Source organism: Bos taurus, chromosome 3 (genome assembly GCF_002263795.3).
Source record: "Bos taurus isolate L1 Dominette 01449 registration number 42190680 breed Hereford chromosome 3, ARS-UCD2.0, whole genome shotgun sequence".
NCBI classification, from domain to species: Eukaryota; Metazoa; Chordata; class Mammalia; order Artiodactyla; family Bovidae; genus Bos; species Bos taurus.
The window spans coordinates 109480135-109505705 of record NC_037330.1 but is presented as its reverse complement, the minus strand read 5'-3'; the positions used below and the strand labels follow the sequence as shown (position 1 = coordinate 109505705).

Below are 25571 nucleotides of genomic sequence, written 5' to 3'. Positions count from 1 at the left end.
CCGGCGATGGCCACTCACACACGCACAGAGCCACAAACACGAGGGGCAGCACGGGGCTTGCCCACATGTGCAGTTCTGCACTCAGCCTCCTAGTAGGCTTCTTGCTGCCACCCTGGGGGCTCCTGGAGAGGTGGGTGACCCTGCAGACCAAACCAGTGCAGGTGGAATGCACAGGTGGTCCCTGCAAGGAGCAAACAGCAGACCCCAGCCCAGTAAGCTACCTGTGTGTGTGCATGTGTGTGATGACACCACAGCTGGTGGCCACGATCTGTCAGCAGCTTCTAATGCCTGCTAGGAGCCGAAGAACTTGTCTACACTGCAGGGTCACGTTGAGCCAGTAAGTGTCAGGATTCAAGCTGTCCCTATCCCCACCGCCATGTTTCCTGGCTCTGTCAAAACAAAACAAATAAAAAGATCCTGAGCTGTACAGGCCTCTGTCTTCTGGGCTTTATCTCTGGCAGTGTCTACTGAAGGCAGGGACCCTGCCCCTCTGTCCAGCCCACCTGGCACCTGGAAGTGAGCATAAGTGCTCCCACCCATCTCTGGCCTCAGCCCTATTTGCCACACATGTATCAAGGGTCTGTGTGGCCACACCCACACCAGACCCCAGGAGGGAGGAAGAAAAGGGTCTCTGTCCACAGGACGCTCAGGTGGCAGAACAATGTGGTCAAAGCAATGCGTCTCAGTCGTTTCCGTGCCACAGCACAGACAGAAACATCTGTACTACAGCGCTTGCGGGTGGGGGTTGGGGATGGTGGTGGAAAGCTTAGGGTGCTTTCTGCAGCAAGCCTCAGCTGACGTCCGCTTGGTCCAGTCACTCTCGAGCTAAAGGGATCACCACCTTGACCTATATAACCCATACTAGCTGGGATGCTTGGAGTCAGAGCAAGCCCAGCACCATTACTTAATGATGAGATCTTGGATGAGATACTTATTCTGTATATGCAAAACCCAGAGTACAGGATCCACCTTACAAGGCTGGTCTAAGGATTCAGTGAGATGACCCACGTAAAAGGGTTAGCAAGAGTACTTACTGGCATATTACAAACATATGATAAATTGTGCTTTTCTTAGCTTAAACACAGCAGCTTTGGATTTCTCTTGCTGCCCAAGGAGAAAGGAATAGTCAGGCACTGACTTGGAGCGGGGGTGGGGAGCAGAAGAAGGAAGATCACCAGACTGAAGGCTTAAGAGACCTTGAACTTGCTATCTGTCTGCTGGTCTGATACTCCAGGCTGGGTGGGGGTAGGTGTGGGTGTGGGTGGTCTGATGGGCAGCCTGAGTGACATGTTCAACTGAATGTGGGGAGGAGAGGAAGCCTGGGGGCTGGCTGAGCTCCTGAGGAGGCAGAGGGGTGCTGGGCAGTACCAGGTACGAGCCTGCAGTGGAGGGCAGGGTACAGTTGTTTTGTGGGTCAAGGGGAGGGCCGGTTCTTTTAGGCAGAGGCACACAACATCTCATCCTCTTGTTCTGTTCACTGGTTCATGGGGGAGCAGAGGCCGGAGCACTAGCTGGCAATTATCAATTCAGTGCCCAGTAAGGGACTGTCCAGAATGATGCTGCTGCTGTTTAGTCGCTAAGTCATGTCTGACTCTTTGGTGACCCTGTGGACTGTAGCCCACCAGGCTCCTCTGTCCAGGGGATTTCCCAGGCAAGAAGACTGGAGGGGGTTGCCATTTCCTTCCCAGGATGATGAGGTCCTTCATCATAATCCAGCTGGGGGGCAGTAAGGAGTCTGGAACTGAGACCTGGTGCCTCTGGTCCAAGCTCTCTCGCAGAGGACTGTGGGAGGGGACAGAGCACACATCCTGGGCTGTAAAACTGCTACCAAAGGACGTAAGGCTAGGTGTGTGCGTTTGTCAAAACGACGGAATTGTTAGAAGACCCGTGAAACTCACTATGTGTAAATATACAATTTAAAAAAAAAGCAAACTGCAACCTTAACCACATGATCAAAGTTATATCACTAATAACAGAACAATCTGACATCATGTTACTCCTGATATGAAGCAATCTTACTGATGTTAATTTTTTTTTTCCAAAAATGCATAACCTGAAGCTGATCAGGAGTCAAACTAAAACTGAGGGAACATTCAACAACAGGCCTATATGCATCAAAAACATCAATGTCAGGTAGTTAACAAAGGCTGAAGAACTGGTCTCACTTGAAGGATATTAAAGACAGGACAAATAAATGAGACAGGTGATCCTGAGGGGAAGAAGTTATATTTTGAACAATTAGCAGACTCTGAATATAGACTGTATATCAGATGATACAATGTTAAATTTCTTGAATTTGAAAACTGCCCTGTGGTTACATAGGAGAATGCCCCTGTTCTTAGCTTACAGATGCTGAAGTGCTTAGAGGTGAAGGGTCACCATGTTTGGAATTTACTCTCTGGAGACAGAGAAATTACACCCTGTTGGAACAGCTCCCAAGACCCTGGAGGAATCTGTTGTCCAGATTCACAGGTTCAGAAGTATTTCTTGTGGGTACAAAGCTCACAGAAGAAGAATTTGGAATCTCATACTTGTGGGGCGGAGCCAGCCTGGTGTGAACAGGAGTTCCGTAAACTCTTCCTAAGGAAAGGGGGCGGGGGCGGGGTGGAAATGAGGTCTCTGAGCAATCTCAAGGTCTGCCACCTGGTGGCGGCTTTCTATAGTGCATCTTCTTCAAAGGGGGTCTCTGCACCCACTGCAAGATGGTGGGGCACTGTTCTAGTCAGGAAGGATACAGGAACTCCATCAGAAGACCCCCACCTCAGCTACTTTGTGTAACTGAAAAGTGAAAGTGTTAGTCACTCAGTCATGCACGACCTTTGGCGATCCCATGGACTATATATATAGCTCCCCAGGCTCCTCTGTCCATGGAATTCTCTAGGCAAGACGACTGGAGTGGGTTGCTATTCTCTTCTCCAGGGGATCTTCCCGACCCAAGGACCGAACCTGGGTCTCCTGCACTGCAGGCAGGCTCTTTACCATCTGAGCCACCAAGGAAGCCCTGTGTAACTGAGGCTGGACAAACAGATTCCAGCAGGCTGCTCTTCCTCCTCTGCTCGGGGACCTGGGCCTGCACCAGCTCCATCTGTCTCTGCTGTGGGGGTCCTCCAATGCTTCCTGGGGTCTTTAGGAAGAAATCCAAACTCCTCAGTAATCCTGGCCAGACCCAGGCTACCTCTCCAGCTTCCCTGCCTTTCTATGCCCCATAAGGGCAGCCACACCAAATGACTCACAATTCCGAGTATGCCGTGAACACCCCTGCCCTGTTCTCCCTGGGTCCTCACGGGTGTCCCCTCCTGCACCAAGTCCCTTCCTCTTCTGGCTGCCAGAGCACCCTCTGTCTGCTCCTATGTGCTGTAACTAATGTCTGACTCCCCTGACTCCATCACTCTCCAGGCTGAGCAACCCCAGTTCATCTCCACGCCCCTGCATCCACCCACTGCTGAATGAGAACATGCGGAGTGCAGAAGTGTCTGTTATGCACCCAGAAGGCACCAAAACCCACACTGGGGCAGGGGACAGAGAAGACCCAATGAGAGGCCAGGGGCTGGAGGCAGAGAGACCCAGAAGAGAGTACGGATGGTCCACCAGCTCGTGGCAGGAGCCAGAATCCAGGAGCAGAGAGAGAAGGGGTCACAGCTGTGGGTAACCAGGCTGCAGTGGTGCTGGGAACAGTCTGTCCAGGAAAAGTCCCATGTCAGAAACGCCTGGATGCCCGGGGCAGGGCGGTTCTGGGCTGATCACCAGGGGTTGTGCTTACACAGTGTTGGCTGCTGGAGGGCAACCCCCTCTGAGGAATGAAACCCATTCACCGCATGCCTGCAGACTGGGACCAACCCCTCACTGGCGAAGGGACAGACCAGCCCCCTTTTTGCTGAGTCCAGCAAAAAAATCTGCTTTCCTGCAGTAAAGTGTGGGAACGTGTGAGTGACGGCCTGGCCTGCTCCTCACTCGGGGGATAGACCCTGTGGGACACTCTAGGTTTGGAGTGTGAAGGTCCTTCTGCTGCTCAGAAAAATTCCTACCACTTGTTTTCCCCCAGAAAAGAGATTTTCTGGCTCAGCTACGCTCTTAGCGGACTATACCTGGAAACAAACCACCGGACTTGAGGTGAGCAGTGTGAAACCTCAGGTGACCCAGAGAAGGTGCTCTGTGGGGCTGCAGAGGCTGGGTTACTGAGAAGCCCTCCCACCACCCACAAGGCGGCACCCCCACCCTCTCCCGACCCAAGCACTCGGGGAGCCACCCTCATTGCACCTCTACACTCACAGGCACGTGCGGTAACCAGTGGCCCAGCTTCCCTACAGACTGGCTCTCCATCCACAAAATCAACCCCGGGAACCAAGAGAAACTTGCAGCCCACGGAACCAAGTGTTTCAAACCAGGGAACAGTTACCCAAATGCTAGGTGGGAGCACAAGATGGATTTTGGGGTCAAGGCCTGGGTTTAAACTTCAGCTTCCATCACTCACTAGCTGATGACCCTGAGCTAGTCACCTACCCTCTGTGAGAGTCATTCACTCTCCGTGGGCCTCAGTTTCATCATTTGTAAAAGAGGGGTGTCTCGAGGTCTCTGGCGGATGAAAGGCGAGGGCCCCTGCTCCATACTGAGGTGGCTCCCTGGTGACAAGGCTCTCCAGGCGCATACCTTGTAAACTACCACCTGGCGGGCACTGACTGCTTGCCAGGAATCGTTTGTTCTTAGTGTTTCCTAGATTTTCTTTCATTCTCACAACTTCATGAAGTAAAGATTTCCCCTCTTTTTTGGTCTGCTAACAAACCAAAGCCTCGAGACCCTACCCAGCTCATCGGACCAGAGGAGGCTGCCTGTGGCCTGTTCTCCTCTACCCTTCCTGGCTGGCTGGAAGGGAGCTCTGTTTGAGGGCTTTTCTTTGAGTGTGAATGACAGCCATCCCTGAGCAGGCATGGACCCTCTCCCTGGGAGCCAGAGGGCCACAGCAATCTCCCCAGGAACGCACTGGAAGTCACTGGCTTCTGTGCCCAGGATGGATGCTGGGGGATGGGGAGGCGGATTAGTAATCCCTCAGCCTTAGCCAGGACTCCCTGATGACAAAGATTCATGCGTGTGCTGTCATCTCCACCGTTCCAAAACAGAGTGATGATTTTGTTCATTTCTAAAATGCAGGATATGTATAGCTCCAATCTGTCAGGAATTCATAACATCACATCCTTCTCTAAACGCCTGCCTCGGGGGTAACGGGCGAACTGGCTGCTACTAACCGGAGCTCCTCTCTTGCAGGGGGTGCACCCCACCCCCAAAGGCCGCTGGGCGTGTGGGAGACTACCTGCAGCGCCAGAGAGGAAGTGACTCAGCCCAGTGGGAAGTGGGAGGGGCGGCCAGAACCCGGGCCCCGTGCCCAGCCCGCTTCCCCCCACCCCAGCACATCCGCACAGACCCATCCCCTGTCACCGCCTTTCCTCGGCAGGATTAGAGCAGGCTGAGTGCAGTTCTGGGCACCAGCAGGGGACTGAAGGCCCCCGCTGCTCACAGGGGGCCCCGTGTCTGCAGCTTGGAGATCCAGCTCCAGTTTCCTCCAGGAGCTCAAGGAGATTACATAATCAGGAATGTCCCTCCTCACCTCCCTGCCCAGGGCAAGCCCCACTGGGCTCCTCAGTGGCCTCCACGAAGGCTGAGGGGAGAGACCTTCAAGGGGGCAGAAGGCTCCAGGCTGGGAGGATGTGTCCCAGAGGGAATCTGGGGCTCCAGGCCCATGTACACAGAGGCGGGCCTGGAGGCTTCTCTGGAGAAGAGAGAAGCAAGAGGAAACAGTCCCTGGGCTGGGGAGAAGGGCTTCGGCAGCAGCCTTTCTGAGAGTCACCAGAGCGGAATCCGGGGCAGCATCGCCAGCCCTGCACTGGCTTCACCCTCCCAGGGCCTCCGGAAGCAGCTGATGTGACAACAAATAATCCGTCACTGTGTGTGGGTGTTGGAAGAGGAAGGGACAGACTTAATAGCTCTTTCTCAGGCTGTGCTAACTGGGCATCTCCTACCAAGAGAAGCAGCCAGGAGACGCCGCCAAGTACACTGACTGGGAGACCTTCCTGGTGGCCCCTTGCCTGGTGGGGGGGGGGGGCGGGCGGGGCTTCTGCCATGTGCAGGGACGGGAGACTGAGTCACGGAAGCCCTCCTGTCACGCCAGCCTGCCCGGCAACTAGGGGGACCCCTCCTCAGCTCAAACCATCAAGCGTTGCTTTGTTTGGTGGGAACAAAGCCTCCCACCGGGCTTCTCCTGGAATTCAGGTTCCTGACACCCACGACGGCTCCAGTCAGGCCAAGAGAAAGCAGCAAACAACTAAAGCAGGGCTGGCCGAGGCTGGCAGCACCTCTGTGTCCTGAGCATGTGTCTCCCTGCTCTGCAGTCTCCACCCAGAGGAGAGGGACCAGGCAGCTCCTGCCCGGGGAGCCCTGAGGACTGCGGGGAGCCAGCCTGTGGGAGGCACCGGCAAATGTTACGTCTCCCTTCTTCCATCCCAGATTTCCAGAGCAACAGATGGACAGACGGAAATGCCCAGGCCAGCCCCGGGTGATGCAGTTCTCTCTCTCCGTGTGGTTTACAACAGCAAAAGTCACTGCAATCATCCTGTGAGAAAGGTAATTTGGATTGGGGCCAGCCAACTGCCTTTCTTTAACTGCCTCTATCAACAATGAAATTCAATTAAATTTCACAACCGTGAGAATGAACAATGCAGTTCGCTTTCTGCAGTCTGCTGGATGCCACTGGCTGTGGCTGCTGGGGGGCAAGATTACAGAGGCAGACAGCGGGCTCTGCCATCAGAGTTGCCCTCAGCAGGCTGTTCAGACAAGTGGACCCACACAAGGGCTTCACCTGCTCCGAGTCGCTAAGGCCAGCCACGAGCCATCCCCAACACACTCTGTCCACGTGTGGGCAAGAGCCTGCTTGCCTGTGTCTCTTCAGTGGGTGAGCTCCTGGGGGCAGGGCCTGGGCCCTTGACCACCGCAGAACCCCCTGCACAGGCCCAACAGGCAGAAGACAGTGACATCACAGTCAACAAAGCAGGAGGAAATGTACTTGTCCTGGGTCCAGCACACCCAGTTCTAGGAATTTATTCTCTAGGTCCACTCACCCAAGTTCACCAAGATAAATGTACTTAATGAGGGTCCCTCAAGAGCCCTGGGTAGCAGCAAAAACGCACAAAGATAAAACCACAAAAATCAAAACACACACACATCCCCTCCAGACAGGAAACAATTTACATGTTTACCAAGAGACACGGGTTCACTCCATCACGGTATGTCCAGACAGGGGAATACTATGCAGCCTTTAAGACTAGGCCCATGTCTGCTGATAGACGAAGATGTCTAGGATACGTTACTTAAAAAAAAAAGCAAACTGCAGTTCTATTTGCATAAAATGATCCCATTTGGGTTTAAAAAAATGAATATGCTTAAGAAATTTCTAGAAGAAACTTAACAGTGGATACATCCAGGTAACAGAACACAAACAGGAGATGGGTAGTTTTATTTCATATTCTTCTACAGTGCTTAACCGGCTTACCTGGCAGGCTACAGACCATACGGTCGAAAGGAGTCAGACATGACTGAGCACACCTGTGCACATGCACGCACGCATTCTGCTTAACTATTTCACTGCAGATTACTATAATAACTTAACAAAATTTCTGAACCCATCAGAATGATTAAGAGTGGCACTGGAACCTGGAAGGCTGGGTCTTAGAGAAGGCGCACTGGAAGTGGCACGGCGTTGAGAATGCCCTGTACGTGTGGGCCTGCATGCTGATGCAAGGCTGCGTCAGAGAGAGGGCACAGAAGAGACAAACCGCCACGCTCAAGCTCTCCCAGGCAACTTGCAAACTGGCTTACAAGGAACTTCCTGCTTGCCACCTGGCTTCTGTAAGAGCTGGGAAGACCACCAAACGGTTCAAACTGGAGACCTGGAAGCTGGTTCATGATGCCTCTTTCAGGGACTCAGACTCCCCACCAAAGACTCTCCGGGGCCTCACCAGAGGCCAATAATACCTGTGTCTAATTCTCATCACTGCTTTGGAGCAAGGGGTGGTAAGTTCATTTTATGGCAGAGGCTGGAGACAGGGAGTGACTTGCTCAAAGTCACTCAGTTAGCAAGGGTCAGAACTGGGTTCTGAAGCCAGGTCTGATCTGAGCCTTAAGTGCTGGAAGACCGCATCGAAGGTCTCCTTACCCCCTACTCACAGGGTAGGAGGGGAGGGATGTATCTCCAGGCAGTGGCAGTTTCCATTTTTCCAGGAAAAAAGAAGGGACCGCTGCAGCTTTGTCAAGGTCATTTCCAGCTCTACGGCTTTATGGGCCCAAGATTCCACGTGGGCTGGGCTCCCTGGGGCCAGAGCCTGGCCAGGATCAGGGAATGGGATGGCATGGGATCTACGGTCACAAAGGTGTGGGCTGGAAAACCAGCTCTGCCCGTGCTGGCTGACTAACAGTGGACAGGTTCCTTAGCCCTTCTGGCCTGGGGGTTCTCCGCAGAACAGAGACAATTCCTCTTTCCTTAGGCTGGCAGAAGGACTCAATACATATTGCAGAGTACTTAGAAAAGGACCTGGAAGCTGGTGGGGATCCTTCTTTTCTCGCTGGTTTCCTTTCTGTTCCTTCAGGAGGAAGCACTTTGGGAGTGGAGTGAGAAGAGAACTCAGACACGGAGGTCACACACGCCTGGTGACGCCAGGGGCTGCACTGCTGCTGCTGCTGCTGCTGCTGCTAAGTCGCTTCAGTCGTGTCCAACTCTGTGCGACCCCATAGACGGCAGCCCACCAGGCTCTGCTGTCCCTGGGATTCTCCAGGCAAGAACACTGGAGTGGGTTGCCATTTCCTTCTCCAATGCATGAAAGGGAAAAGTGAAAGTGAAGTCGCTCAGTCGTATCGGACTCTTAGTGATGGACTGCAGCCCACCAGGCTCCTCCATCCATGGGATTTTCCAGGCAAGAGTACTGGAGTGGGGTGCCATTGCCTTCTCCGAGGGGCTGCACATCAACTACAAAAAGGGGCAGGATGCTCGCTCTCCCGAGGTGGTGAGCCAGCAGTGGGGCTCCAAAAGCCCAGAGAATTCTGGGCTCTGGCAGTCCTGGGGCCTCCTGAGGGGCTGACCTGAGTTTCTCCCTAAAGGTACCTGCTTTTAGGCACCTCTCCACACCTCTAGCCAGCTCTGCCCTAAACCCAAAGACGGGACAGGCACACCAGCCTGCTCTTGCCAGTTCCCACTACCATGTCCAGGCCACTTCTTCCTTTCGGATCCTTGGGTCACAGACTCCCTAAAGCCTTAAGATCCCCTGCCTATCTCTTTTGCCAAGTAGGTGATGATCTATAAACAGAGGGGACAGCTTCATCCTAAATGATAAGAGCCCTTCTCAGTTTTCTCTGGTGCTTTCCCACAACTAGAGTTTCTCCAAAACCAGCAGACCTGTAGACTGCTGGACTGTGTAAGCTCTAGGGAACCCCAACTCTGACCGCGAAGAGCCAGAAGAGGGTTATCACCACTGGGGTTCTCAGTTCCCTTCAGGAAGGAGCATCTTTGCTGGCTGGGGGAAAACCAGGCTGCTCCAGTTCACTAGAAGGAGGCTGAGAAACTACTTTAAAATAATAATAATAATAATTATAAAAGGTACTCTTTGAGGCAGCAACTCCTTTTGGAATTTATCCTGTGGATGCCTAAGGTGGGCAGAACCACACACATGCAGATACAGTCACTTCAGCTTTGTTTGAAGAGCAAAAGGCCGAGAAAAACCTAAGTTCATCAGCAGAGAGTTTGCTGAATAAATTACACAAACCATGATGACACAGTATCACCCAAAATAACCCAGACGTGCATGAGACAAAGTGGAACCATCTCTAAGATAGTAAGGAAATCAGTGCAAGCGACACCACGCTTTCCCTTCTTGGATCTTGGTGACAGATCCTGAGAGGAGATGCAGGGCTGCTGTGGGCCCCGGGCCACCTTCAAGGCCACAGTCTCACCTGAGCAGGTGCAGGAGGAAGAAATGCCCTTGTCTTAGGCCACTTTCCCTTTGACTTTCTGTACACCGCAAGTGCAAGGTCAAATCCTGTGAAAATCTCCCCAGTTCAAAGGGCCTGTGTGAAGTCCCATCTACCAGCACATCCCTCTCTGCAGAGCTCAGGGGGACAAGGACATGAAGGCAGCTCCCTCTCACTTCCCTGATGGCTGAGTGGGTCCCAGGTGGCCTGTGGCAGACATCTCTCCTTCCTGAGAAGAAGGACTGGGTCGGCCAACCCAGCCTCCAGAGTAAATCCCACCTCAAGGTCTCTTTCTAGATGAGACCTCCCGGGCCCCGGGAACACCATCTTTGCCCTGAGGGCAAACTGCTCTTTGGGACCCATCACTTGCTGAGTCAGTGTGGACAGCACCAGACGGAAGGGCTGCTCTGGAGGGCCATCTGAAGGCTGAACAAGTCACAGGAGTCTTGCAGACTCAGCCCCTTGAGTGTCTGAAACACTGAAGAAGTTCACCTCCTGGGCAAATCTGAGAAGAGGGAAGATGAGGAAGGGAAGCTGCCCTTTTCCCAGGCGCTGACTCAGGCAAAACCAGAGAGAAGCCTGGCCCAAAGCTGGACCGAAAGCCACGGACTCTGCAACTGATCCTCTCCCATGAGAGGGCTTACCGAGTGGCTCTGGAGGATCTCCCTGGCCATTCTCTCCTGCCGGCTCTATCAGTCACCGTCAACCAGATCAGGAAGCTCGGGGCACCTGCCATCATTGCTCTTCCCTCAGTCCTCACTTCCAGACACTCTCAGAGTCCAGCTGACTTTCCCCCCAAACAGCTCTGATCTGCGCCCTTCCTCCATTTCCCATCTGCCTCTGCCTTGATCCAGGCCCCACTGATCCTTACTCTGATTACAGCAAAAACCGCTTACAGAGACCAGTGCGTGTTCTCGCTCCAGTCCGTCCTCTCCCAGCAGCCAGAGGGCTCTTGGGAAGATGCACGTTTAATGGTGTTTCCTCCACTTAAACCAAAGCAGCCCCTCACCTACAGAAGTTCAAGCATCTTAGCCCTGGTGCTCGCCTCTCCAGAGTATCCTAAAGCCAGGTCCCTTCACACCCTGTGCCGGAACCTCTTGTGGTTCCTATAGCACACACACACACCAGCCTGCACCCACGCCTGTGCCTTGATGCTCCCCTGTCTGGAGTGCTTCATGAACACTCTATTCCCTGTCAATATATAGTTTTCATCAAGATCCAGTTCAAGTTCTAAGGCCTCTCCAAAATTCTCCCCAGTCACCTCCCCATCCCTCGGGGAGAAATACCCCTTCCCCTCATTCCCTCTACCTGCCGCACAGACTCCTATGAGACACGCCCCCAACTATCTGCAGGTGCTGATTGGTTAGGAGCCTGCCAGGCCCCTGTTAGACGGCCAGCTCCTCTAGGACAGGGCCTGCCTCTCCAATCTCCTTCTGTACCTGGTACCCAACAACTCCCCAGCTGCACGTGGGAGCTTATGTGTGTGGAACTGGGGTTCTGGATTTGGGGCCAACGCATGTGTGCTTCCTGATGGTGCTAATTCTATACCAAACCAGGGCCACTAGAAGGGACACATATGGAAGAAACTCTAAACGTGTTTTCTCCCAGGCTACTTTATTTTTTAAAAATATGTATTTATTTAGTTGTTAGGCTGCACCAGGTCTTTAGTTGTGCCATGTGAGATCTGGTTCTCTAACCTGGGATTGAACCCGGGCCCCCTGCATTGGAAGCGTTTAGTCTAAGCCACTGGACCACCAGGGAAGTTCTCCTAGTATCCTTTAAAATATGATTTTTTTTTTCTCAGCAGTCCTACTTCTATTTTTTTAAATGGTTCTTTTAAAGAGCTGAGCTGAATCATCTGCATGGCTCCCATATTGGCTTGGTAAACTCCACACAGATTTCGTTTTTGGAGAGAATACAATGAAATTCTGTGATCTTGTGATCCCTCGGGACACTTCTGACAGCTCCCTGGGACACAGTTTAGTCGCCACTAACTGCTTTGACTAATTCTGAGGAGTTCTTTCCTGCAGCCTGTAGCGTTTACCAAGCATCTCTCACTCAACGTGCATTCCATGTCCAGCTTGTCACGCCTTACAGATCTTCATGACTGCCCTCCTAGGGAGGGCTCTTACTGCCCCCACTTTACAGATGAAAAAGCTGGGCACGCAGAGAATAAGTAACCTCTACTGACCGGCAGGGGCTGGGATTGGAACTGAGATTCTGTCTGAGAGTGGAGCCAAATAGGCTCTTTACCACTCCAGTCTGCTGCCTTCCCCAAAGGTCAAATTAAAGGCAAAAGGGAGCAACCGACCTTACAAATGACCTTCTGGAGGACAGTCTCACCAGCCGGGCTGCCTGAAAGACCTGCAGTCTCAGGAAGAGAGAGGCAGATGCGTCAGGCACTTCTGGGCCCAGCAGAGCAGCCCAGGACAACACAGCGAGCTTGTCACCTGCCACTGGTTGCAGGCAGTGCCATCTTACCAAAGATCCCCCACCCTGCGCCACCTCGCCTCTCTCGGAGGCCTGCCCTGCGGTAACCTCTGAAGAGGTCTCCAGTGTTTCAGCTTCTCCTCTCCTCTCCCTTCTCTCCTGCTGAGGCTCCAGAGAGAGCATTCTAAAACACAAGTCCAACCACGACACTGCTCTGCTTCAATCCGTTTCCCTCGCTCCCTACTGCCCTTGGTACAAACTTCCAAATTGTTAATGTGGCATTCCCCTGTGAACCTGTACTGTTTCACCTGGCTCCAGGTTGACTTTCATACTCCATACTGAACAATCTGAGGTTTCTGGGATAAATTTTGAGTTTAGATGTCGAAGTGAAGTACCTTGCCCCTTTGTTCGTACCTGGCTGAGCCTTCTCATCCTTCCAGATACAGTTCCAGCATCATCACTTCTTCCAAGCTTTCCCAAAACCTCTCCTACCACCCCAACTCAGGTTGAGCTAGAAGCTTCCTTTGCTGGACTCCCACAGCCCTCTGTTCTTGCTGATACTAGTTTTTTTTAGACAATGTTTCAACGATTTGTTTACAGGTCAGTCTCCCTGGTGGCTCAGTTAGTCAAGAATCCTGCAATGTAGGAGACCCGGGTTTGGTCCCTGGGTCAGGAAGATCCCCTGGAGGGGGACATGGCAACCCATTCCAGTATTCTTGCCTGGAGAATTCCATGGACAGAGGAGCCTGGTAAGTCCATGGGGTCACAAAGAGTTGGATGCAACTGAGCGACTAACACTGTTCACTTTCTCCCTTAACCAGACCATGAGCTTCTTGAAATAAGATTAGCTAACATTTACTGAATCATTATGTGGCAGACATGGTTCTATGTGTTTTGCATGTGTTAACTTTTAAAATCTTCACAGTAACTCTGTTATCAGTCCTGTTCTATAGCTGAGAACACTGAGGCACAGAGAGGTTAAACAATCTGCCCAAGGCCACACAGCTACAAAGCTGCAGAGCTAGAATGTGAATTCAGGAGTTCTGGCTCCAAAGCTACTCTTAACCTCTATAATACAGGGTACTTGCCTCTCCAGGCAAGGACACTGCTGCTGTCATGCTATTATGTGGGGAATGAATGGATGAATGAATGAACGAACAAGGGCCATCTCCATAATGTCTTAGATTTAAGGGACAAAGAGCTGACACAGCAGAACCATCAAGGAGCACTAGCCCAGCTCACAAGCGCTGTTTACAAACAAGGGTTCTTTTGGCCTTACAAGTGCATATCCTGCTCTTCCTTATTTCATGCAAAGCTGAGCAAAGAGAGAAAGTGCCCAGCCCAGAGTGACTACCCTCTTCTTCATTGCTCTCAAAACTAAGCAAAGCCAACCGGTTTCCTCCTGTGACTTAATACAGAGCAAAGTCTATCTTGCCAACGAAGGCGGCTGTCATCTCTTCCTTCCGCCAACAAACGGGCATCAAACCTAGAGAGTGGGGGTGGCAGGCAGAGTACTCGACGTCTGGAGGGAATCCCGATGCCCCTACCTACTGACTGGAAGGTGGGCCAAGCGCCGTGGGAATGGGCGGGCCTGATGGGGCATGGCAGGTGAAACAGTGACCACAGCAGCAGGCTCTCTCCTCGGAAAAGGCCGGTCAAACACAGCACCGACAAGCAGGTAGCTCGGACCCGCACCTGATCGCCGCCCGGGACTCGAAATTCTCCAGCAGCGATGGTGCCCGTGCCAATGGGTGAGGGCTCGTGGAGGAAGCCCAGGCTGGAGAAGAAGCTCTCCGGGGACTCGTTCCAAATCTCAAGTCACTCTCGGGATCAGGAGGGCAGTACGGAGAGGAGAGGGTACCTCTTGGGAAAAACCTGCGCCTTCACTTGGTCACTGACTGACCAAGTGACTCCAGCCAAGGCTGAGCTGTGCCGTCTCCCAGGGCTGGGACCGAGACACCCCCGTGGCCACCCGGTACCCGGCGCGCAGGAGCTCCCGCCCCCTCCCCCGCCCCCTGGGAAAAGCAGACCCCAGCCGGGGACGGCGGATCCGCTGTTGTCATTTCGGTCAAGCCGGACGGCCTCAGGCTGTCACCCTGATCCCCTTGCCACGGCCGCTGAGGCCAGCCCCCGCCAACCCGCATCCCCGGCCGGGCTCCCGGCTCCCCTCTCCCGGACCCCTGCCCTCACCTTCCCCCGGTGCTCAGCGCTGCTCGCCCATAGTCCGTAGCCCGGAGCCGGGGCTACTCGGCGCTCCGTCCCGGGGGACCGGGGCCGGGCAAGGGGCGTGGGAGCCGCTCACCGCCGTCTCCCGGCGCAGCCTCCCGAGCCGCCGCCGCCGCTGCCGCTGCCGCCGCCTCCCTCCATGGCTGCAGCGCCGCCACCTGACAACGGAAGTGACGCACCGCCCCCTCCTCCCGGATAGGCCGCGGCCCCGCCCCTTGCCCGTATCTACAGCCCACGGCTCCGGGATTGGACGCCATCTTGACGAAGGGCGGAAGCCTTCAGGTAACAGACCAGAATCTGATTGAGGATTGGTTTAGGGTGGGGCTCGGGCTGAAATCTGGGAAACGATTGGAGACAAAGACTCTAAGGGGCGGTACTTACCGCTTATCTGAATCTGCGGTGAGGTTGGGCCGGAGGCACCGCCCCCGCCGCTACTCCACTGAGCCTCGCGTGCCCTACACTCGCCCTCCCGGATCTGGAGACTTCTCCAGCAGCTGAAAGATCGGCCGGTTGTAGTATCTTTGTCAGAGAACTGGCTCTTTCTTGACCCCCATTTCTCGCTTCCTGGAGCTTTGTGCGGCGAGCGCTGGCGTGGGGCTCATCAATGACAGGAATTCCTGCCGTAGCCCTTACAATTCATTTCCCTCTGGGCCCCTCGCTTTTGTAGAAATCCCGCTTCAATCTGAAGATCCTTAGAGTCTCGACCAGTCAGGTTAACAGTGAAGAGTTCCTGTTAGCTATTCCAGCCACCTAACCTCAGCCCCTCCTGCTGCAGTTTCGGTCCCTTTCTCCTCCTTCTCCAGCAACCACGCCCTCCATGAATCAGCTTCTTGCACCAGCAGATGAGCCCTTTAAAGGGATTGCATCAGGCTGATGACTCACTGGGGCCCTCTGAGAGCCTGGCTTCCCTCCGCTGGCATGCAGAAGCAGCTAGAAGGGCACCGTGGTGGCAGTACCCGCGATCATGGACCCACTCCTTTGTCTCCGAGGTGTGAGCCAGTATGCCAGCTGCATATGACTGTCTTAACTCCTGAGTCTCTTTCCAGCTGTGTTATTCTGTATCCATGTGGGCACACGTGTCCAAGCCTGTGTGCACAGCTCTGGATTTTCCTAGGGTGTGTGGCCAAGCACTTACGTGTATGCACGCATTTGTCATCTCCACACAGGCAGTGACTGCCAGGACATGAGAGCTGATGTGAGTGAGTCTGGCTGCCTCCTCCTGTGTCCTTGTCTTTGTCTCTATATGCCTAGTGCTCACTGAGCTGAAAGGGCTGAGTAACAGTAGTAATCGAAACAGCAGTAGTATGTCAGACACTGTGTTAAGCGCTTTAGAGACATCAGCGTTAAGGAGTCTGTTTGCAGATGAAGCAGCTAGAACTCTGAGAGGGAAAGTAACCAAAGACACATAGCTAATAATGGCAGAGCTGTGATTTGAACCAAGTCTGGCAGGTTCCAAAAAGGTTGGATTTGAGTCCTTGCTGTGTCTCTTACAAGTTCAGTGACTGTGCAAGTTCCCTAATCATTCCCATCTGTCAACATAGGGATAATACTTTGTGGGCTCACTGTGAGGATCCAGTGAGTGTGGAAACAGCTTCTCATGGGACCTGGTGAACTAAGAGTGCCCATACTCCTCTCAGTACAGTGGAGGACTGAAAGCAGGCACAAAAACGCTGGGCCCCCCCCCCCCCCCCCCCGCCCCCAGCTCCTCTCTCTGACAAAGCGAAAAGCCTAGAGATTCCGGAAGCTCTGACAGGAATGAGTGTTGGGTTTTCCAGAGCTCTAATTATCAGCTAGATGAATCACTTAGAGCTGACACCACCATCCCCAGCCTCAGGAGGCTCTCAGCTGATTCAAAATATAGGATTTTAACGAAGAGGAGGAGGAAGAGAAAGAGGGGAGCAGGAGAGGTAATGAATAGAAAGGAAAGGTGCCAGCCAGAGGAAATGAAAAACTGTCATCAGGACAGCAACACGAGGAGACCACTGCATCAGACACACACATACTGTGACACACGCTCCTGCTGGCTCTCCAACTCTGGGCATCTTGGCAGACGACGCTGCCATAACAAAGTGACACCTGTCACAACAGCATGAGATGGTTGCTTGACGATGTACAGGCAGATCTGCCTATTACAGAGGGAGAGGAGGAGACCTTCAACCCTAGGGAGCTTCCTCAGGCTTCTGAAACCCAGCAAACCTTTCCTACTGGCTGACTTCTGGGTTCTCTGTGGCCAAGCCCCTAGAACAAAGGTGTGCAAGTTTGAGTGCTGGCCCATACCTGGTGGCTGGGTACCATCACTGTTAGCAGCGTGCTTGGTTACTCCATTGTGTCCGACTTTGCGACTGTTTGAACTGTACCCTGTCAGGTTCCTCCATCCATGGACTTTTCCAGGCACAAGGGATCTTCCTGACCCAGGGATCAAACCTGAACCTCCTGTGTATCCTGCATTGCAGGCCGATTCTTTTACCCACTGAATCATCAAGGCATTGCTTATCTTTCCTGGTTACCAGTATCAGGAATGCTGGAAGGCAGAACAGTGCAGTAAAAGATCATGGAGTTTCAGGCATACAGACCTGAGTTCAAATCCCCACCCTGTTATTCACTGGCTCTGTGACCTTGAGCAAGTCAGGTAACCTCTCTGGGTTTGTTTGCTTATCTCTAAAATGGGGCTACTAATACATACCTCTAGGGCTGTTGTAATGATGAAATGAGATGATTCTTTCATTTCACAAAGATTTATGGAGTGCCAGCTGTGTGCAGAGCACTGAGTTGGATGCTGGAGATCCAGTGGGACCAAAAGGACCACAGCTCTGCCCTCCTGGAGCACGTGGAGCCCCTGGCACAGGGCCTGGTGCACAGTGAGATTCAATAAGCAGTAGCTATTTGTGGTGACCATCTTGGCATTCTGCCATTATCTTAATTACGGGGCACAGGGAGACCCCTCCACCTTCTCCCTAAAGAAAGAGGATCTCAGCTTCCTCGACTGAAAAATGACAGAATTGGACTGGATCAGGGCTTCCCAACAGTGTCACCTTGAAAGCCTCTTTTAGTATTTTCCATCCACATGAGCCTCGTATCTGGTAAGATTTTGTACAACCTGCCATCAAGTCATTTCTTCCTTTTTATTCATTACAGCTTCATATTACAGCTATGAGAGCTTGTGATCAGGAAGAGGAAGCCAGTGGCCCATCACGCTGTTGGTAGAATTCCAGCCTGAAGCAGAGATCAAGTCAGCTTGGTTAACGTTCATAGACTATGTGCTGTTCCTCTGGTCCTTCTAGAACACTGATAAGAGCTCAAGGGACTCCTGCTGCCCTCAGGGACCCTTCAGCTAGGCATTCCAGACTGGAACTCACTGAACTGGATGTTCTTCTGTGGGTACCATCCAGCTGAGAGCTGGAGAGGCCGCACCACCCTAGGGAACTGAATGTCAAGCCACAGCCCACCCAGTTCTCCTCAGATCCCTGGTAGTCCCCTTCCCCAGGTGAGTGAGCCTCCTGTCCTCTTCTCTCTATGGCCTGGATATGCCCTCTCACTCAGAATTCCTGAGTGCTCAGTCATGTGCCGGCTTGAACAAAGGCCGCAGTGATGACCACAAAACCCAAACCTCAATGGGACAATGACATTTTGAAATACATTTTTCCTCTCTTCCTTGGTGTCCCTTGGCTCTTCCCTTATACAGTTAGGTTACTATGCATTCATTACGCCAGGAAACAAATGACAAGTCAGAATGCAGAGTTCATTTTTAGCTTCTGAATTCTAAGAGCCTTGCTCGCCTTCAGGGAGGGATGGAAAGAATATCTGTGCAGATCTAAATTTAGAAAACTGTAAGGAGGGGGATCTGGGAGACTGAGGCTTGAGGGGGTGGTCCCTGAGAATAGAGCAGCTCAGCCTCTGAGCCAGAGGGCATCCGCTGGGTCTCAGGGCCCGGGAAGCAGGAAGACGTGTGCTCCTTTTCCTGGTGGACTGCCAAGAAGTAACAGAACCCTCTGCGCTGCACGCGGCAAATGGGGCCCAACTCACCCAAGACCCTAGGAACTTGCTGGGCCTGACTTGCCTTAAAAAGTAAGAGTGAGAGTCTGAACACCAAGAGGGGGACAGGTTACGATCGGACGGGAGGTGAGGAAGGAGCACCTTGGCAGCATCCTGAGTGGGCTGAAGACAGAAGACCAGGACAAAACCAGGACATCTCGGGGAACACCAGTGGGACTGCCCTTCCTGTGCTTTGGCATCTTGAAAGGAAATGCCCTGGAATTCAACTGATTCCAAAGAAAGTGATGGGGAACCCTGAATTGACTGCAATTAAGTTTCTGCCACTCTGGCTGAGTAAAGCAAAATATGAATTCAGTTGAGTTAGAGAAAATTCAAGTTATGTTTCTTACACACTTGAGATTGGAACGAGCTATACTCCTGACCCACAAGGCCCTGTATCATTTGCCTCACCTCTTTCCCATTTCTCCTGTCTCACCTGTCTGCTTCTCCTCCACCAACAGTCATAGTGGTATTTGGTTATTGCCCCCAACCCTCAAGCTTTCCACCTCAGGACCTTTGCACTGGCGATTTCCTCTGTCTTCCCTTGGCTCTTTAAATGGTAGGTGCCTTCTCAGTTTAAATTTAACTTCTTCAGACTACACTTTTGGAAATAAAACCTATTTTCTCTCCATGTGCCCTGTTTATTTCCTTCCTGTTTTTACTTCCTTCCTGTATATTTTTCTCTGTTCATCTCCCCCTCCAGAACGTCAGCTCCATGAGAGCAGGACCCCTGTCTCTCTTGTTGCTCCCTCAGTAGCTGGCACTGTGGCTCATATTACTTGTGGAATGAATGACCCATGGCTTGCCATAGCTTGGTGGCACTGAGCTCCCCCCAATCCCTACCTGGGCCCTGGTCAATTTCCCAGCAGTCCAGGACCAGATGCCAAGACCCATAACCTTGGTAGAGCTGTGCTCTACCCCAGGGACTTGGCATTAGTGTATCTCAGAAGGTCTTGGTATCCTGCCTCCCACCTGTCTTTGGAAGCACAGAGGCCCATTGGGATCTGCGCAGAACGCTTACCGAACTTAGAGAATGGGTCCAGAGCCGCCCTTCTCAGCTATCCATGCTAGGCTTTCCCTTGCTCTTTGGAGGATGTGGAAGTCGCCCCTCCTCCCTTCAGACGCCCCCACCCCACCCCGCACACCATTTGAAGCCTACCTCTCCTCCACCTTTAGGCTGAACTCCCAGCCCGGGCCCTCTTTCAGTGTGGCAGCATCTGCAGACACGTGGGGAATGTCTGTGACAGCGGCAGTGTGGGGAGACTCCCCACCAGCTCATCACACCGGAGGAGGCGGTCTCCCCGCGGCTGTGAGAACACAGACATTTCCACAGTGACGACTCCCTTCTGCACCTGCCCTCTGGCTTCTCTTACCCGCAGTCTTCTCGTGTTGCTCTCCTTAAGTCTAGCTAGCAGAGGCCTGGCAACTCAGAGCAGTGGTGTTCTCCCTGCTCAGATCCACTGTTCTCCCCCGTGGCCTCTGAGGCCTCTGGGTAATAGAAGAAATACAACAGGCAAAGGACTCCTGGTGGATGGGTGGGTGTTAATAAAGCAAATTTTCAGGCTCCAGATTCTGTTTTCAATCCGGGGATCCAGGAAGGTGGTTCTTCGAGACATTCCAGCTGGTTCTGCTGAGATGGTCCAGGGACAACACTTGAACAGACTGGTTTAGAATGTACACGCAGTGACTGTGGGCTGCCTGCGCCCAACCAACACCGCTCTGCGTCTCCCTCGGGAATGTCTACCTCCGGCCCGAGATTCTAAGTCCCTCTCCAGAAGGGACCAAAGCTTACTGGACAATGTGTGCTCAGCAGGAGGCCTGACACACGGCAGCTGCTCTGTGGATGTTTGTTTGATGAAGACAAACTCTCTGATTCCAAGGGACAGAGTCGTTTTCACGAGATGGTAGTTGGCCTGTGGCAGGGCTGCCAAGGCTGGGGGATGCAGTTACAACAAAGGCTGGGGTTCTCATCCCGAGACCCCCTTCTTCCCTGAGGGTCTAATATCAGAATCAGAGCCTGATTTCCTGCTGCTGGATAAGCTCCTACACTTGAGGGGAGGGTCCGGGATTACTCCAGGCTCTCCCCCAGGAAAGAGATGAACAAGCTCTCCACCGGGAAATCTCAACAGAAGAGTCGCTTTCCCCGACCAGACTGAAGGCCTTTCCTACATCCTCAAACTTTGCTGCATATTTAGTATCACTGGGAAACTTAAAAAAAAAAAAAAAATCCCACTGCTTAGGCCACAACTCATACCAATTAAAGCCAAATAGGTGAGGGTGGGCCAGGTGACTCCAATGTGCAGCCACGCTGGCAACCCAGCACCCTATGACACCAAGACCAACAGGGAGCCCGGCACACAGCAGAAAGCACGAGGCACAGACTTCTCTGCATCCTCCTTTTGTTTCATGAGAAAACAAACACAATTGCAAGAGAAATGGGGCCCCTCAGGCCCAGAGTATTTAATAATCCTCAATGCAAGAGGGCTGAAAACTGACACAATCCCTAAATCAGTAGAGATTCAGATAAATAATGATCCAAAGGGAGGGTTGTCATCTACCCCAAGGCCACAGTCAGATAACTAAAATTCCGGGTCCCAGGGTGAGTCTGAGAGGTGAGACCCTGAGAAAGGCAGCTGTGACAGGTGACGTCTGTCAGACACCAGCTTCTGGGCTGGTCCTGCTCCCCTCCCAGGTTCTGGGTGGGCAGGGAGAGCAGGCTTTGGCTCAGAAGAAGTCTGCAGGAACCTGAGTGGGGACCGGGGACAGGCTTACTTAAGAGTTTTTGGAGGGAAATTCCTGCCGGCCTTGCCCCTTGCTGCCAAAGTAACGCACCCGATGGATGACCTGCAGCTGCTGCTCAATGGTCGCGGTGATGTTCACGTTGTCGGGGATGTGGACGTAACGGACATTCCGGCCTGTCACAAAGAGGTCGTCCAGCTCCACCTGATGCCCCCAACGGTCTGTGTAGGTGACCTGGGCCAGGCGGATGTTCATGAAAGCATCAACGTTGTCTATGCGTCCGTGGGCCACGCTCTCATCCCGCAGGTCCACGGTGGTGACTTGGCCCTGGAGGCCCTGCAGCAGGATGATCAGGCTGTTCTCGGAGATGGTCCGCTCCTTCACTGAGTGGCTCACCTCCATTCTTCCACGCTTGCTCTGGGAGGGGCACACACAGGGGAGCTGAAGCAGGCTAGGGAATATGGGTGCTAACTCACCAATGTCAGCTTTTAGCACAAAATCCCCAGCCCAGACTTCCCCAAGTATGCCCACCTCCTCAATTTTTATGCCTACGGAGCGCCCTTAGGTGCTTTCATGGACACACCTTATAGAATCCTCACAACACCTTGCAAACCAAGGATCACTTACACTCACTTTATAAACAAGGAAAATTGGGCCAGGAGATGTTAAGTAACTGGCCCAAGGTGCTGGGATTCAAATCCATGGCTGCCCAGCTCCAATTCCCACACCCAGGGTTCTGAACCCTCATTATGAGAATCACCCAGTGAGTTTCTGGTCACCACACCCCAGAGGTTCTGATTCATTTGGTCAGGGGCGGGGCCCAGGTACCCTATTTTGTAAAAGCTCCCCAGGTAATTCTAATGTGCATCTAAACGCAGAGACAAGGAGTCTGAGAACCACTCCTCTAAAGTGTAGTTTACACCCTTGCTGCTCAAAGTATGGTCTGTGGACCAGCAGTTTCAGCATCACCCAGGTATTGTTTCGGAATGCACAATCTCCAGGCTTTCCCCAGATCTACTGAAAGAAGCTGCATTTTAACACGACCCCTAGATGAATCGCTTCACCAGTTCGCAGACATTAGTGTGCCTCAGAATCACCTGCAGGAGGGGTTAAAGGATTCCCCCCACACCCTTTCTAACTCAGTCCGTTTGAGGTTGAGCCCAAGAATGTGCATTTCTAACATATTCTCAGCTGATGCTGATATTGCTGGTTTAGGGCCCACTGAGAATGACTGGTCCACACGATGCTGCTGCCATGTAACCAGGAATTTAGACAACTGTTAAAAAAAAAAGGAAACGGTAGCGTATATGGCACATAGGTATTGAAGGTAGAGAAACGTGGAGGTTGGAATCCCCACTCCACCCACACTCTGGCCACTTACTTAATGTCTCTGAACCTGTTTCCCCGTCTATTAAACCGACAGGTGAGGTTAACAGGTTCTCAACACACTGAGTGTATCTTACTTTGCTTTCGACACGCTCGGATGCTGTATTAATGTAACTGTCTTATCCATCCCCCATTTTCAGACCTTGAGTGCCAGGTGTTTGAATTTCTTTCCTTAAGACTTCACTCAGGATCCCGACAGGGCTGTGCAGGGTGGCATGAAGTGTGGCAAGCTAGCTACCCACTCCACTGACAAGGTGCTAGGAGTTGGGCCGGAAGACTCTTAACGACCCCACCCAGGTTTCACCAGGCGTATCCGCTCAAACGAGGGTTTCGGGGAGCACAGTGACTGCAAAGAGGCAGGTCTGGGCCCGAGGACGGGGCTCGGGCACTTCCTAGGAGGGTCGACCTCGAGAAAGCCACTTGGCTTCTTCAAGCCTGTTAGTCCCTAGAGTGGGGATGGTGACGACCCTTTACTCACAGAGCGTGGGAGTGGGCTTGGGAAGAGCAGCTAAGCTCAGCAACCGGGAGGAAGACGCTGGGCCCGCTCCCGCCGCCTCCGTGGTTCCAGGCTCGCTCGGCGCTCCGCCCCTGGCTCCCCAGGCCCGCCGCGCGGGTTCCTTCCGCTGTGCCGCTGCGCGTCGCCGCCGAAACTAGCCGGCGCCTAGCAGGGCTGCCTCCCTCTCGCTGCGGGATTAAGACGCTATGGCAACCGCGGGGCCGCTCGGTCCTTCCGGAGCACGAGAGCGCGGCCGAGCGCAGAGCCGGCGTCCCCCGCGGCGAGCCCGGAACTACAATCCCCAGAATGCCTCGCGGACTCTAGACTCGCCCTCCTGCGGCCCGACAGACGTCACTGGATTATCTTCTCCTTTGGAGTCATTCTTTCATCCAGCAAATGAAATAATAGCTTCCCTGGCGGCTCAGTCGGTAAAGAGTCCATCCTGCAATGGAGGAGATCCGGGTTCGAACCCTGGGTTGGGAAGATCCCCTTCTGGCAACTCACTCCAGTATTCCTGCCTGGAGAATCCCACGGACAGAGGAGAGTGGCCGGCTACAGCCCGTGGGGTATCAAAGAGTCGGACACGACTGAGCGACTTTGACTTTAACCTCTTTACCATCTGAGCCACGCCCCTTCAAGGTTTGAGTGACCTTCATTAATGTGTGACAGCACCTGGCACACTGGAGAAGTCCTATGAGTTAGGCTTAGGTCATTCCTTTACCCTCTCATTTACTGGTCTCAACCTCTCTCAGAAACCATCCCCTTTTCCTCCTTCATCACAGCTGGTCTCTTCTTATCCTAAAAATAGAAAATGTCTTTCTCCTCCCTGGCAGCTACTCTGTTTTCCTACCTTCCACAGTTGAACTTCTCAGGAGAGGCCTCTGTATCAGTGATTCTCCAGTTGGGAGTTTTTTTTGCAACCCCATTTCTACGTGAGACTGGATTTTCTTCTTGTGGTGGTGGTGGTGGTTTAGTTGCTGAGTCGTTTCGGACTCTTGCAACCCCATAGGCTGTAGCCCGCCAGGCTCCACTGACCGTGCTACTTCTCAGGCAAGAATATTGCAGTGCAGTGCCATTGCCTTTTCCATTTCTTCTTGTACTTCAGTCAAAACAACATAGCACAATGGGCTGAACGCAGAAGCAGATATGAGAACCTGTCTTCTAGGAGGACAGACATTAAACAGATTTGCAAAAATATAAGGCAGTGTCACTCTTCTCACCAGATTTAAAAATATAAAAGGCGATGGCACCCACTCCAGTGCTCTTGCCTGGAAAATCCCATGGACGGAGGAGCCTGGTAGGCTACAGTCCATGGGGTCGCTAGGAGTCGGAAGCGACTGAGCGACTTCACTTTCACTTTTCACTTTCATGCATTGCAGAAGGAAATGGCAACTCCACCCCATTCTTGCTTGGAGAATCCCATGAACAGGGGAGCCTGGTGCGCTGCCGTCTCTGGGGTCGCACAGAGTCGGACACGACTGAAGCGACTTAGCAGCATAGTTATTTTAAAATAAAAATATGATAATGGGTCTGTTATGGTTATTTAAAAGGGAATTAATATTAATATATTATCTCAATTTCATATATATGTGATTACTATATATATATATCCCACATAAATACTTTAGTTTTCAGTAATTTTTAAAGAGCACAAAAGGGTTTTGAGACTGAAAATTTGAGAACAGCTGCTCTATCCGGAGGGCTTTCACCTACTCACTCAGCTCACTGTAATCTGGCTTCTTCTCAAGAGTATTTTTAGTTTTACTCACATTAACTTCTCTTGAAAAGGTTACTAATGATCTCCATGTACATAAGGGAACCTCTTAACTCCTTTCATTAAAAAAAAATTATTTATTTGACTGTGCCAGGTCTTAGTTGTGGCATATGGGATCTAGTTCCTGACCAGAGATGGAACCCAGGGCCCCTGTATTGGGAGTGCGGAGTCTTAGCCGCTGGACCACCAGGGAAGTCCCAGGGAACCAGTTGCCTTAATGTTATCTGGAATGCTTATTAAACCCAACCCCACACCTACAGAATCAGGAGCAGAGCCCAGGAATATGCACATCTAACAGTGCACACTAACGTTGAGACCCGATGCCCTCCTAAAGTCAGACTCAGCGACTCCCAGGCAAGCCCTGAACTCTTGTCTCTGCCTTTGCTATCGTGCTCAACTGCCTGGGATCCTCTCTTTCTGTCTATAGATGTTAAGTCCAATCCCTCCTTCAAAGGCTGGCTGTACCTTCCTGAAGTCTGAGAA

At 52.5% G+C, this 25571-nt stretch overlaps 2 protein-coding genes and 1 long non-coding RNA gene across 6 annotated transcripts in view; 1 reads left to right on the top strand and 2 right to left on the bottom strand.

The window, feature by feature from the left end:
- Nucleotides 1–15127, bottom strand: part of STK40 (serine/threonine kinase 40) — a 37803-nt gene extending 22676 nt beyond the window's left edge. Inside the window, exons 1-2 of one of the 4 annotated variants that reach the window (XM_010803622.3) lie at nucleotides 15043–15110; nucleotides 222–389 (exon numbers count right to left, since the gene is read on the bottom strand). The gene's annotated coding sequence lies outside the window, so the exon portion shown is untranslated. Of the gene's footprint in view, nucleotides 1–221; nucleotides 390–14625; nucleotides 14822–15042 lie in introns of those variants that run through there. The other 3 variants (XM_010803621.4, XM_005204732.5, NM_001075727.1) reach the window with 3 other exon arrangements.
- A 124-nt stretch (nucleotides 15128–15251) lies between these two features.
- On the top strand, nucleotides 15252–19324 carry LOC104971845 (uncharacterized). The gene is made up of 2 exons (XR_003034105.2): nucleotides 15252–15856; nucleotides 17797–19324. It is a non-coding gene; the product is annotated as an uncharacterized lncRNA (long non-coding RNA).
- A 1793-nt stretch (nucleotides 19325–21117) lies between these two features.
- LSM10 (LSM10, U7 small nuclear RNA associated) lies at nucleotides 21118–23580 on the bottom strand. The gene is given in 2 exon segments (NM_001083781.1): nucleotides 21118–21849; nucleotides 23297–23580. A coding segment is annotated over 1 exon segment (369 nt). The 5' UTR covers nucleotides 21835–21849; nucleotides 23297–23580; the 3' UTR covers nucleotides 21118–21465.
- Between the last annotated feature and the right edge of the window lie 1991 nt (nucleotides 23581–25571).